Source organism: Squalius cephalus (assembly GCF_949319135.1).
Source record: "Squalius cephalus genome assembly, chromosome: 21".
Classification (NCBI taxonomy): domain Eukaryota; kingdom Metazoa; phylum Chordata; class Actinopteri; order Cypriniformes; family Leuciscidae; genus Squalius; species Squalius cephalus.
This window is the reverse complement of record NC_137142.1, coordinates 30,944,884-30,960,407: the sequence shown is the minus strand read 5'-3', so window position 1 is coordinate 30,960,407 and position 15,524 is coordinate 30,944,884. Positions and strand designations below refer to the sequence as shown.

The following is a 15,524-nucleotide window of genomic DNA, read 5'->3' as shown; positions in this document are numbered from 1 at the left end:
TGGGCGGCACTGTGGGCACAGATGCTAAACTGAGAAGGAGGCACAGCTGGCTCGACTCTCATTACATGAGACGCCCTACTGAGAGACAGACGTCCCCGTTAGCAATCTTAACGTGTAGGACTGTGTTAGCCGCTCGACGCTGGCCATAAATTACAACCTCATTAGCAGTATGAGAGCTTAGACTTTTATTTGTGCCACTGTGCTTGCATTAGATTTGATTACATCCCAATTAGCAATTGAAGAGATTAGCTCTGCGTTGGTTATGCCACACTAGCATTAGATTCAGCAGAGCTTAATCAGCACATCGAGACGTTAGCCTTGCGCTATTTGCAGAACAACATACTACTCATAATAGATACAAAAGTTCAAAAGTTTAGGTTTTTAAGTTTCTCAAAAAGCTCTCACTCACATGTTTGAGCTATTTGATTAAACTGAACGAACTTCACCTGCACGGAGACAGATTTGATCACATCTGAGCATCTCTCTATTTGTGTGTGGAGTATATTCAGTTATCTGGAGGCTTGTCTCTGTTTGATAACCCTACAAAAAAAGGATGAGCGGTAGGACTGTGAAGCTTTGTGGGTATTGATGGACTCGATCTACTCCATCCATGTTTTGATCATCATTCTGAATCTGATCTGGATGTAGTCTTTGACAAAAATTTGATGCTCTCAGCTTTTTGTTCAAAATGTTGCTTTTTAATGAAACTTACCCACACTCTAGTGTTGATATAAAAAAATGCATGGAGCTAGATTTTTTTTTTTTTATGGCTCTGTTCTTTATGTTCAGATATTCATACAACAAAATATTCTGGGGGCCATGGAAGTTTTGTGAAAATTATCAACTTAAAATACACTAGTAGGGAAAGAGTTTTTAGTTGGGGTTTTTCATAGTGATATTTTTTATATAGAATTTCCTCTTCCTTAACTGTTGCATTTTTGTTTTTATTATTTTGTGATCATTATTATTGTTATTATTTTCCCTTCTTATTGTCTCTTCTTTTTCATCATTTCATTTTCTGCTGTATTTTTAGTTGTGTAATTTAATTTAATTTAATTTAATAATAATTCTTATTTCCTCAGTTTTTTATTTTTATTTTGTTTATTTATCTCGTTTTAATTTTTTCTGTTACTCTTTGAAATAGACAGGGTTTAACGGGATTGATTAGATACCATAAACACAGTGCTATTAGGCTAATGTATTGGATTAACATGCACCCCTGAAAGTCATTTAAATAGTCAAATTTGATTTCACGTTGTCTTTTTCTATCATTCGCCCTCCTCTTCACACTGTTGAGACTTTCTAATTTACAATTGCAGTACTCTGTTCGATTTTTCATCAAGAGCAACACAATAGCATGTTCTGTTAGACCGTAACTTTATTAGGCTTGAAGTTCATTACAAAGGAGTACAGCAGCCAGTGGATCCATTAGAGCAGAAGTCAATCACAGCACCAGTCAGTCCATTAGATCCTTCACTCATTACACCATCACAGTGCGACCCTATTCCTGTTAGTGAGTGACAGCAGTGGCTTGACATGGTGTTTTGTCAGTCATTGTTGTTGTTTAGTGATGCAAACACTTTTTGTTCCCGGCAATACAAGAATGAATGGCCTGTTTGCTCAGACTTTGGGGTCATTCACATAGAATGCATTTCTGCGCTGCTTTTCCATTGGTTTTCTATGCAAACGCACGTTAGACGGACATGTTTAACTGTTGCATTCGCGTCTGGCTTCTTTTGCAGCGTCTCATGCATAAGATGGCGTTCTAAAATATGTTCTGAAAAACGCAGTGCTCAAGTTAAAAGAAGTTCAACTTTCAAAAAATGCATCTATAGACCTTGCTATTTTTATTTTTTATTCCACTGGCCTGTAAAAATGTGTTCTGTGTGAATGGACCCTAACTGTTGCATGTATTCATTCGCTGCATCCGAAATCGCATAGTAGGAACTACATTTGGTCTGAAACTTACTTCGCAACCGTTAAAAACCGCAACTGTAAAATAGATCTTTTTTCGAATGAATGTGGCATTCCACTGCGCTACTTTTCCATTGTTTTTCAATGTGAAAGTACTAGACAGACATCTTTTTGCAGTGTCTCGCGCATCATTTGACAGCAAAAACGCGTTGTGTGAACCGGCCCTTAATCATCACTCTTACCCAAAGTGTTTATACTAAGCATTTCGTGATAGTTTCTGGCAAAAATGGATGGAAATTCAAGCACATTGTTTCTATGAGTATTGTTTATATCAGACGAGTGTTCAGTTTCTGACATACTCCAAGTGCTTGAGTCTGCCGACAACAGGACAAATGGAAGAGTCAATAGAAGCGTAAAGGAGTGTTCACTTTGACGCGGACAGTTTAAACAGCTTGTCTGTGTCTCTGTACAAACTTCAGAAAGATACCAGCATCAGGAACAAGTGGATTGTTTATTTTTAATGGCGTCCTGGATTGCGTCGGAGGATTTGTTCAGAGAATTTGACTGCAGATCGTATTGTAAATGAGGCACAGTGATGAAGAGTTTGCAAATAAACTTTTGTTGAAAGATTAAGCAGCCAAACTGTATTGGATCTGACAGCAGCTACATCACACATTGTAAGTAAATGACACTGTAAAAAAAAAAAAGTTGAGCAACCTATCACATTCAATTTCAAGTTAACTCAACTAATTAAGTCCAATTACAGTCAACTTTAAAAAAAAAAATCTTCTCCTAATGAGTAACAGGAGTCTTTTGAACTTGAAAATTCTTGTCAAGGCAACTATTGAATGTTTAGAATGTGCAAGCAGCTACTTTTTTTTTTATCTCAAAGTTTTCTTTTAAATATTTTATTTCAGTTAACTTATTTATTTTATTTCAGATAACAAATGTTTTAGTTAAAGGGATAGTTCACGCAAAAATGAAAATACTGTCATCATTTACTCACCCTCGAGTTGTTCCAAACCTGTATGAGTTTCTTTCTTCTGCTGAACAAAAAAGAAGATATTTTGAAGAATGTCAGTAACCAGACAGTTGATGGACCCCAGTGACTTCCATAGTATGATAAAAATACTATGGAAGTTAATAGGGTAAATCAACTGTCTGGTTACCCATATTCTTCAAAATATCTTCTTTTTTGTTCAGCAGAAGAAAGAAACTCATACAGGTTTGGAACAACATGAGGGTGGGTAAATGATGACTTTGTCCTATGTCAAGGTTAGCCAAGGGCCTCTGATGTTTGGATCTTTTGTGTTGTCTGACAGCACAGAGGTCCGTTTGGGGCGTTAGGTCTTTAGTAGATCCTGTCCATATACACAATTGTTTCTTTAAAGGGTTGGTTAGCCGTTGATTTTAAAGGTTTTTGCGCAAGGGTGATTTTTAAGTGCCTGGCCCATTTCTTTCTTTTTTTTCTTTTTTTTTTAACAATGGTTTATGTGTTGAGTCGTGTAATCACCTTAAAGAAGCACCAGCACACAATTTCTGCTTTTTTATCACCCAGCGAGCACCTCTTCAGCGTGATTGCGGCCATTGAAACATGGCAGATGCTTTTAGCCAAGGCAGAGAGCTAATAGTGCGGCTCTGATACAACACAGCATTTCTGATAAAGGTTTTCTGATTTTCTTCGAATCGCTTTGAAAACTGTAATGTCTGTACAGCAATGACACATGTGGACTTTATTATAGTGATTTTGCTTTTCAAAAAAATTTAAAAAATAAAATAATACTTGTGGTGGTACATCATACAGATGGTACTGATTGGTTACTTGCACGTCATCAAAAACACATGGTGATACTTTTTTGCTTGAGGTGCCGTATTATAGCAATATTCAGATGTATGACCTTGTACAATACAAATTGCTTTCTATCTTAAAATTAACCATTCATTGAAGATTTGAAAATCATGCTTTCCCCCGTTATGGTTGAATCACGGAAGCTACACCAGTTAATTTGCCAAGAGATTTCTATTTATTATTTTATACAGTACATGTATCAGACAGAGAGAAACAGGCACAGCAGAGTTAGGCTATAGGTGAGGAGGCCTTCATTCCATTTTACATTTACATTTATATTTATGCATTTGGCAGACGCTTTTATCCAAAGCGACTTACATTGCATTTCAAGGTACACATTTACATTCTTATCATTCCAGACTTCTCTGTTCTCCATTTCTCTATCCTCTCACCCCATCATGCCAGCTGTAAATGGTTTCTCTGGGTTTCTCCTTCCTTACCCCCTCATCTCTATGTTTCTCCTTCAGTACAGTCAGTACAGTAAGGATTTAGCTTATATACACCACTCTGGGACTTACAACTTCCTTGTAAGGTAGAAAAACATGTTAAAAATGGAACGTGTACCTCGTGCTTACACATGGTACAATCCACATTCCCTCTGTGTATACATTAGTGGTACATTTGCATCAGTTGAAACATTCCTTTCCTTGTAAAGAACATGCCAAGTGAAGTATCATTATTAGTGGAACATCTCTGCTCAGTGAACGTTACATTGCACACATACTTGTATGCAAAATATAACTCATCCCATACCTCTCATCAGCACACATGTACAAACATACTGACATTATGAAATTATTATGAAAATGAATAAAGAAAAATAATATAAAAAAAATAACATTAAACAGTAAATTTTTTGTCTTCATTTATATTGCTACCAAAAGAGGGATTGAGCTTAAAGTTGAAAAGTTGACATTCCTCAAAAGGTCTCTTCTTCCACATAGAAATATCTGCTAAGAAAATAGTATTATTTTCTTTGCAATAAGTGTAAATAGTAGTTAAATGCTCTTTAAAGCCTACTCATAAATAGTGCCAGATACTATTGCTCATCAGTGTTGTTGTACATTAAACGCTATGCAATAATAACATAGTGTAAATTATTATATTTATTAAAATTAAGAAATGGATGCCCCCCTCCCTACGCTTAACCCTAACCGATAAGCACTTTATTATTAGACACTTTATTTCCACTTTTCGAATATTTTCTTCAAATTTTATTTTGTCTGGCCCAATCAGACTTCAGTGAGCGGGGTTAGTGTAAATAGCCTCTGCTGACAAGGTTTTCCATTTAAAAAAAATGCGTTTCTGCGTTTTTAACAGCAAAACGTGTTCTGCGTGAAACAGCCCTAAGACTCTACACTGTAAATATTTACGTAACTGCATTTGTATTGATGTATTTGTGGTCAGTATCTGCTGATATTGTTCAGACAGCTTTAGATGAGTTTATTAGGATGCGGTTTGTACTTTGAACAGGCCACTTTGTCACAGTACCATCTGTTTGCTTTGTTAATGTTTCTGTGTGCCACTTCTCTCCATTGTGTTATTCATTTATATCTGCTGTTCCTGAATAAGTAACGATGTGAAGCCTGGCTGGTCGTCTGGACCTGTCTGTTTTTATCTTCTATGTGTGCATGTCATGAGCAGCGTATAGAATGTCGGGTGAAAGTTTAGAAACATTAGTGAAATATGTGTGTGTGTTTTTTAACGTTCAGAGCCAGAGCTTAATTTGAGGCACTACAACAGTGTGTTCTCTCTCTCTTTCTGGCTCTCTTTCTGTTCCAAAATGCAACTGAATTATATATTGGTTTCCGTTAAGCACAAAGTCAGAGTAATAATTTTAATGCATGAGTCATAAAGGTGCCACTTGGCCTCACTGCCTTCAATCATCAGTGTGTGTGAGAGAGTTTGTGTTCAGTGTCTGTGAAAGATTTCTATACTGACGTTCATATTAAGTGCTCTGAACCTCACATAATGTCAGTGTGTTTAAGATGCCTCTACTTTGTTATCAATGGAGTGTTACACTCAATGTTTTCACAGACCGTCTGATGAATATAGATACGTTCCTGGTTCTCCAGACAAGCAGTTTTAGGGGTGCCAAGCAGCGCTGCACTTTCAATGATCTGATGAGCATTATGCATGTTAATTGAATGTATTATAAAGTGATGCCTGTGGTTTATGGTGAATAAATATGCATTGGCCTTATTAAGTAATGGACTTAATGGAAATGAGTTTCAGCATAATTTAATGTGTTACAGGCTGTTGAAAAAACACACTGAAGTGTATAGTGCAAAACTTCTAAAAAAAGTAAAATAAATGTAAAAAATATTTAAAGTGCCCCTATTATGCATTTTTTTAAAAATATTATCTTTCATTCAGTGTGTAATACAGCTGTTTGTGAATGCAAAGTTTTAAAGATCAGCGTGCACAACAAATAAAGTTATTGCCTCCTAAAAGACAGAACTGATTCTGAACCGCTCAAATGAGTCGTCAGCAGTTCCAGTCTCACTTCCTGTTACAAACCTATGTAAATTTGCAAAATAGCTGCCTATGGTCTTCATTGGCTGCCCATGAACAACATCTACTTTGACCCGCTCTCAAACACTGTAGTTGTAGTTGAGGCTAGAAGAGTTTGGTTCATGATGTCAACTTGTCAAGAAGAAACTGCAAATCCACTTTGCAAAAGAATGAGGATTCTGGCTCATATTGATAGAGTAAAACCGGCGCCATTGTTACTTTTCGTATCACTGTCTATAAAGTGCTGAGGAAGACTCCGGAGCTGAAATTCAGATATGGTAATAGGAGTTTTATTTCTGACGCTCAATGTAAGTGGTAGACCAATCACAACAGATTGGGCCACCTGGCCAATCAGAGCAGAGTAGGTTTGCGGAAAGGAGGGGTTTAGAGAGAACGAGTCTTCGAACAACCCATTTTCTGACATGAGAAATGAGGTGATGTGCAATGTAGGATATAAAAGTGTTTTTTTGAACTTGGATGCATGTAAACATATTGTAGAAAATCTCCAAAACATATTTAAGAATGTTTAAAGCATAATACAGGCACTTTAAATAATAATGTTTGACATTTTATAATCTCTGACTTTAATTTACTACATTACTACAATAATTCACACAATCACGTGTTTTACAGTATTTTTATTTGCATATTTGAAACCACACCAGTGCATCGTACTGTGGTGGTAAGATAATCAATGGTCATGTATTTGACCTTATATTTGTCACGGGAGTGTAATCGGGGTTTGTGCAATGCCTCCGAGAAATGCTAATCTACTGACATCAGTGGCGGGTCAATGGGGTCTTATTAGAGCAGAAGCAATGATCTATCATAATTTGTGTCAAATCCTGATCGTTTGTTTGTAAGCAATAATTGATTGCACAGAAAAATAGTCTATTGCACAGAAAAATGGCAAGAGCATCTCATGATTCCAAGGTCCAGTCTGATTGATTGAGATTATGCAGTTTCTCAAATAACTGATCTACTGTTTTCAGTGTGTTTGTGATTTTTGAGCGAATGTGTAGAATAAGACTTTAATTTCATAAATGTTGTGCATGTCTCATTTTTCACCATGAAGTTATACTATATGTATATATTTGCATTATTACGGCCAGCCTAGGTTGCAAAGTAGACTAAACTTAATGCAGATAGTCTAAAGTCTAGAACCAGAAGTGTTAGCAAAACCCAGGGAAAGAGCATGTCGCCGTTCTACTAAACTCTGCTGTGTTTTGTGTGTGTCTGCAGGCACGCTCAATGTTCTGATGAGGGTGAAGAGCATCGCCACTGTGGATTCTGCTGTCTGGACCCTCTCCGGACACCAGGGGCCTGAATGGAGGAAGGCGGATGCTGAGCTCTATCCCAGCGGACCATTCCAGGTATGACTGTGTACTGTATATGTGCAGGTGTGGGCATGAAAGTTTGTCTGTGTCCAAGTGTGTTTTCTCCTGATGTGTGTGTGTGTGTGTGTGTGTGTGTGTGTGTGTGTGTGTGTGTGTGTGTGTGTGTGTGTGTGTGTGTGTGTGTGTGTGTGTGTGTGTGTGTGTGTGTGTTTGTGTGTGTGTGTGTGGCCTTTGTTAACCATACGGTGACAAAATAATAAGATCAAATATTTACGATATATATAATAAATTTTAAAGCAACATTATTTAACTATATTAGTTAACATGAACTAAAAATGAAAAATACTTCTGAAGCATTTATTAATCTCAATTAATTATAATTTCAAAATTTAGTAATACTTTATTCAAATCAAAAGTTGTCTCTGTAAATACTACACAGTAACATAACTGTAGCACAAGACAATGAACTGATGGAACCAAGGCCTTAAATACACTGAGGATGATAATCAACAGAACAGGAAACAGGTGAGAACTAATTAGAAACCATGACAACTAATAAATGGCTCGAACACAGGCAAATACATAGAATGACAACTAATGTGTCTGAAATTGCCCCCTATACCCTTAAATAGGGCACTATTTGAGGGAACCACACTTTGTAGTGGTGTCCAAAATAATTGTGGACGTTATCAAGTGCACTCATTTAATCCCACGACGCTCAACGGCTACATAATACCCATAATGCACTGTAAGAGTTCATTCGAATGATTTCCCGGGTCTGATTAGAAGATGGTGCCCACAGCTGAATCATCCATCCATCCATTTTCCAAACCGCTGGTCCAATGTGGCTACAGCGTAATATCACACAGGTATGAATTTCTTTTTAAATTATTACTAAATTGTTTAATTAAGGTTTATACATAGTTTCAATAACATAGTTCAAAATAAATCTTTTAATCTTACTACTGGAGCTGCCAGTTTGTTAAGATTCAAATAATTATTACACAGCAAGCACAAACTATACTAGTTTACCTCAGCCCATTCTCATTATTAGTTAATGTAATTTAATGTATGAACTAATGTTAACTAATGGGACCTTATTGTAGAGGGTTTTCATTATTCCTTGTGTTTAATTTGTGGATTATTTCTAATTCGATTTTTACTGTATTTTGTTTTGAACATTTTTAATCTAATTGGCTATATTGGCAGTTTATTTGAAATGATGCTTCCCTTTTAGGCCAATTTACAGTAAATGAATTGACGTGTATATATATATATATATATATATATATATATATATATATATATATATATATATATATATATATATATATATATATATATATATAATTTATTTTGCTTGTTTCATGCAGTCCTAGTTGGCAGGTGTGATATATCTATATGTGTCAGTGTCAGTGTTTGTGTGTGGTTAGAGGGTCTATGGAGGGATGATTGAGGAAGCGCTGAGTCGTGCTCTACCGCTCTCCTCTGGACCCGTGTTTCTGCTGAGTTGAGCTCTCACCACAACAGCTGCGAAAACCAGGAGACGTTTTAGGGCACATCACAGAGGAGAAAAGGTGCTGGAGGGAGAAAATGACAAATTGAAAGAGCTGAAGAGCAGGGCTGGAAAAAAGGGAGATTTATACTGTGAAGAAAACTGAGAGAGAAGGGCAGAAAAAGATGAACACCTCATGCAATAGGGAAGGAAATGAAGACAGATAATTCAGGGGAAGTTTAGAGGTAAATGGGACACACTTAAGCTTGGGCTCATTGGTCCTGTCAGATTATTTTAATGTCTCGTTGAGCTACCCTCATTCTTTATACACTACTGCTTAAAGACAACAAGAAATTGCGTTTGCAGAGCATTTGACTTCTATAATGTGACAAATTTCCGGGTGAAGCTGAATATTCAGTGGGAAACAATGTAGGACAGGGCTTGAGTTTATCCTTAGGGACTTAATTGGTTCAGGAGATATAGGCTGTGCTATTATTTATTAATTTTGTTTTGCCTCACCCACGTGGATTACAACAGTGGGGAAAAAAGTTGTTTCATAGGTGGAGAAAATGATTAAATTTTTTGGAAAATTATGAAATTTTTTAAATAATGTGAACTGATGAATCAGTAACAATAAGGCAACATGAAATCAAAATAAACTAACTATTTACTTTCTTAATTTACATTTCCAGTCTTATTGTGCACATTTTCCGGTGTAGGTTATTCTTACTAAAAACAATGTGTCTATAAAATGCAACAAGTTGTTCTGTCTCTGAATTCGTCTGATGTCACAAATCCATTCTAGTATGTAATTCCCACATTTTTATAATGAATACTCTTTCTGATTCAACAGAATGAGTAATAAAATGATTTTTTTTTATATATATATATTGGCCAAATCTCTCAGCAGGCTCTCAGTTAATATTTTGAAAATCCCCTTTTTAGTGTCTCTCCTCTTTCTGTACTCTTTCATTCCCCCAGTAATGCAGCGTATTTGACACTTGATGAGGTAAACAGATCCTCATCTCTCCTCTGTTTTTCACCCAGGCCCTAGTTGGCCTCCATCAATCGATGCTAAAGACCAATCCAGGCGTTCCTGGACAGTAGGAGTTGACAAGTCCGGCAGACAGCCGTATTTCTCTGCTGTCTGTTTGTTTGCTCTCTCTCTCTCTCCTCACCTCCTCTTTGTTCTTCCATTGACTCTTGCCGTGTGACTGTGGAGGCTTGCCGAGATGAATTAGCATCATTTTCCCACAGAATCTCAGAGAAAAGGGAAGTGCGTCTTTGCATCGTTGCATGAGGCGTCTCACCCATTACTAAGCCTGATGGATCAAGCAGAATCACAAAAGCGTTACTTTATCCAAAAGCTTTACTCGACTGTGTGAATCCATTACATGTGCTAGCCGAGGGGTTTAACAGAGATCTAATGGACCTCACAGCATTAGAAGAGCTCTGAGAGATGTTGCTAAACAAGGTTGGGATTTGAGAACTGGTTCTTAATTAATATATAAGGTACAATGGGGTTAAATGCGCACCGGGGGTAAAAGGCGCCTTTAATTTTTATTTTCCTCTAAACTACTAGATTGCACAAAAACTTGCCGCAGCATTTTCTAAAACATCTGCTTTTCAAAATGCACGTGGAAATTTGGCTGATCCATTATGTGATCGCAGGCACCAGCGCAAAGTTGATTCTGTTGTAGGGAGGGATATGGGTTGATTGTAGGGAGGGATATGGGATGAAACTACAAAAAGACATTTGTTTTGAAGAATTGTTCATTCTGAAAACACAAAATGGAGACTTATATTGTATTATGTTGCAAATATTGTTTGAACGCTGTATCCAATAAAATATATGAAAAAAAAAAAACAACAACAACAACAAAAAAAAAAAAAAAAACAGCTGGCTGACTTATAAATGTGTTGAAATATTAATTAATAATATTAAGTTGGCTGTCCACCTTAGAGATAATCACCATATTTATAATGAAACCATTATATTTAAAAATATGATATTAATCATATCATAATAAAATATCATATTTATTGTGACTACTGTAAAGCTATATTAAATTACCATGGGATCTCACTCAATGCTTTCGGAATCTGTACTCTTTAAAATAATTTTGTTTCTGTATTTTTAAAAATGAACTCATTTTAATGACAGTATATTTATTGAACAAAAATTAATTTACAAAAAGTAGTAAAAATTTGCTAAAAAGGATTGTTTGAACAAGTATTAACTTAGACATATTAAAACATATTATTTTAGCTAAATTATTTGTATCAATACTTTCTGCCTTTTGCCCCATGCTTGCCACCTCAGACATTTATAGGATTTTTAAACAAAACAAACCACTTTTATGATTTTTTTTAACACAAAATCTGATAATCAATGTTAAAAAAACATATATATTTTTTCTGCAATCATACACTTGCAGTAGTGAAAAGCACATTTTTCTTAAGGTGTGTCTTTAGCCCTGTATGCATTCAGTTCATTTTACACTGAATAATTTTCATAATTGTCAAATATAATTTACAATATAGAATATATATTTATAATATATAATAAAAATTTTGTTCAGTAAGCCTTACATAAAGGAATTGCAATGTCAACCTCTTTTTAATATAAAAAACACTCCGAGCAATCACTAAAACATTATCATAACACGTTGCAGACACAGACACAGTGTAAGTGTCTTCTCATTGATCAACATCCACATATTCATAATGTACAACAACAGTTATGTGGATGAAAGGCTGAACCTGGTCCACTGAGAGAAGAATTTTACACTCGGGATCTCTTTTCGGGATCTGGTTACTTTTTAATTCCATTTTATAGAAGATAAAAGACGCTGTAATCTTTAACGGCATGGGAACGTACAGTCCGTTTAAAGTCTGGAAGATTACAGCCATGGCCAAATCTGATGTGACTGGATGAGAAGCTCTGATGATTATTACAGTATTCTACTTTCTTATGTAAAATTAGTCCAATCTGCATAGGTCTTTTTCCAAATGGTTTTTAACCTTGTAGGACTAACACTGAATGATCAGCATATTGTAAATTCTAGGCTTGAAAAACTGAGTGTGTTTTTTGTATGCATGTTCTTACATTCATAAACTCTGGCATTGTGAGGTACGGCTCTGGCTTTGTGTTCCTCTGGTGTATGTTTGATTGCTCCCCATCCATGACATGGACTTAAATGGCAGTTAAGACCAGTTGGTGTTGTACGTGTAAATGCCCAGTGTAGCTGTTCTCTTTTATAGAGCTCTTAAATGCCACCTGCCTGCTATTGGGCTGTTTAACACAACTATAAACGCTTACTACCACAGTCTCAGTGGAATACAGTTAATCTGTAGTTTAAATACATTTTAAGCTTTATATCCTGCAGTTCCGTAGTATTTTAGTTGTTTACATTGTTTAGTTTACTTGATTATATTGCTTACCTGTGATGGCCACACATGATATGAGACTAATCGAGGAGAGGTGTGATATTACTTTTCTAAGTGACTGAACCTATCATTATCAGATAGGGGAGCATAAAAAGGGAGGGGGGGGGTGGGGTCTCTATAATTTTTTATGTTTTCATAAAATGACTTCAGATGACGCAAACTCTGAATCAACATGCACCAATGCTACATTTTTCTAAATGTCATAATCATTTGTTAACGAACAAGTGTTCATTACTTCAATGAGCTCATTGTTTCTGCTTTAAATAATTACATTGTTTAAATTAATACATTTTTAGCTAACTGTGATTTGTATATGTACATTTCTGAAATACTTAAAGGTATAGCGGAGGATTTTCCCGAATTTTAGAAAAGAACCGCCCTCTCCACTTTTTGAAAAAATGCACATGCGCAACACTCATGATCCCGAGAGGGAACGCCTATTAAATGTGTGCACGAGCTAATCATAGCTTACATTAACTTTTACTAGCAGTGATTTTAAATGGATTTCTCCAAATAGCATGCCAAACTTTACCTGTCAAGTAGAAACTTCGCGACTGAGGCATCAGTGGGAAGCCCAACCTGTGTTTTGAGCGCACGCCATCGTGTGAATCGTGTGCACGAGCACGTACGACGGCCTTACGTAAACATATCACCAGAATGATTGACACTTAGGAGGACCAATAGTCTTGATGATCCACCCGGAAAAAGAAAACCCTCCGCTATACCTTTAACTTAGACAGTTATCTCTGACAACAGATCACTCTAAATTGTAATGTGGACAGAATTTTCTGTAAAGCTGTTTTGAAACTATGTGTATTGTAAAAAGCGCTATAGAAATAAATGTGAATTGAATTGAGTTGAGTTTAATTTAATGTTTTAAGTCTCTTATGCTCACCAAAGCTGAATTTGATTAGAAATATTAAAATAATTGTTTTCTATTTCAATATATTTTAACATGTAATTTATTCCTGTGATGCAAAGCTGAATTTTCAGCGTTATTACTCCAGTCTTCAGTGTCACATGATCTTTCAGAAATCAGTCTAATATGATGATTTGATGCTTAAGAAACATTTCTGATCATTATCAATGCTGAAAACAGTTGTGCTGCTTTTTCACAGTTTTGTGGAAAGTGTGATATTTATTTTCCAGGATTATTTGATGGACAGAAAGTCCAAAAGAACAGCATTTATTATAAATAGAAATCTTTTGTAACATTCTAATGTCTCTACTGTCACATTTGATTAATTAAACGCATCCTTGCTGTACAAAAGTATTCATTTCTTAGAAAGGTGGCACCGGAGCCATGTCTAGAGACATAGAGACTTGAGGGTGGGCTCTTTATACTTGCAGTAGGGAACCACCTAGTAACCATCCAGAACACCCTAGCAACTGCAATACCAATGTACTAAAAACCACCCACAACACTCTAGCATCTTGGTAGCGACTTTTTCACGGGCAAACACCACTATGTCAAAATCTATTCTTAAGTTTACAGTTTACACATCTCTTAAGGCCTTTTCCGTGTCTTAATGGAAAAGGTCACCGCAGGCAGAGACGTTTTGTGCGGCCGTGTGAAAGATGCCAACAGGGAAACAAGATGATGACAAAAGCGCAGGAGCTTTACAAAGGAGGAGTTCAGGGAGCGAGGGAGGGCTGGTAATTAGCTTTGCTTAATTATGATTCTCTGAAAAGATTGAGAGAGGAGCAGAGAAAAGCGTCCATTTTCACACAGCCCTTTAAGCTCTTTCCTCATCATCTCTTCTTTTCTCTTTATCCCCTTTATCGCTTGCTGGTTTCTCCGCTGATGCTCTCAGCTCTTTGTCGTGTTTGTTATCCATTAACCTCTCCTCTCTGTGCGCTCGAAATTTCCCATCAGCCTCACCTCTCGCCTCTCTGCTAGCGCTACTCTCCATAGTGATTGGTTGATGAAATTCACCGGACCTCGAGTCTCCATTACAGCAAAATCACAGGCTTCAGCAAATGTCCTGGAACGCTCTGTCCCTTCCTTCCACTTTCAGTGGAGTACTGTATTTACCCCAAAAATGCATGTTTTTCCACTGGGAGAGGGAAAAAAAATGAATATTTCAGACAGCAATGGGAATGAATGGAGGGAAAAGGATCTTCGGCAGATCTTCATAATGTCTCAAACTGTGCTCAGATTATAGTCTGAAATCAAGAGTCAAGAGTTTTCAAAATTAGCTCAAATATGTCTGGCCAAAGTTAATAATTATTTTTTCATTATTCCCTCGACGTGACAGTCCCACTTTCAAGTACTTCACACTTTTTCCAGCACTTCATAGCTCAAAAGTCTGAATATTATACAATTTAAATATTATTTTTAATGTGATGACCAATTTTTTTTTTATTCATCCTTAAGATTTTCTAGGGCCAGATTTACTAAACAGGGCAAATTAGCAGGAATTGTGAATTAGCGCAATTCCAAAATAGCGCTGATGGCAGTGGAAAGATCTACTGGTGACACACACATTAAAGAACACAGCCGGATCATTTCCACAATCTACCAAGAGCAGCGCTAGTTAGCGTCTGGTTTATAACATGCTTTTTTGGGGTGGTAAATAGCGGTGCAAATACCAGTAAATTGACTAGGTCAAACCTTATTAAATCACTTTGCTCTCTTCTTGTACATTTTGCGCCTGAAAGGGAGACTACAAATGCATATGCAATAAAGTCAGCCTCAGAAATAACCCTGTCCAAGCGCTAATCTTTAACTGTTTTGCGATGTAGGAAAACTAACACTTTTTAAAAAAACCTTATTTTTTTAAATCTAAAAATACATTAAATTAACACTATCGCCAGCAGAATAGTGAAAGCAATCACTATTATAAAATGTTTTCAGCTTTTGTATGTAGGTAAAGTCACAAAGTCTCATGAAAAACAAAAACTTTTCTTCAAATTGCAAATGAAATTAGACAGCCTTCCTTTATAATCACTGAAGCTGTCAGTT

General features: G+C 36.3%; 1 protein-coding gene across 2 annotated transcripts in view; it reads left to right on the top strand.

Annotated features, from left to right (window-relative positions):
- mdga1 (MAM domain containing glycosylphosphatidylinositol anchor 1) overlaps positions 1–15,524 on the top strand; it is a 211,879-nt gene that overhangs the window by 170,433 nt on the left and 25,922 nt on the right. For both annotated transcript variants that reach the window (XM_079856011.1, XM_079856010.1), the window contains exon 16: positions 7,520–7,650. In XM_079856011.1, coding sequence (XP_079712137.1) covers positions 7,520–7,650 — 131 coding nt within the window. The remainder of the gene's footprint in view (positions 1–7,519; positions 7,651–15,524) is intronic.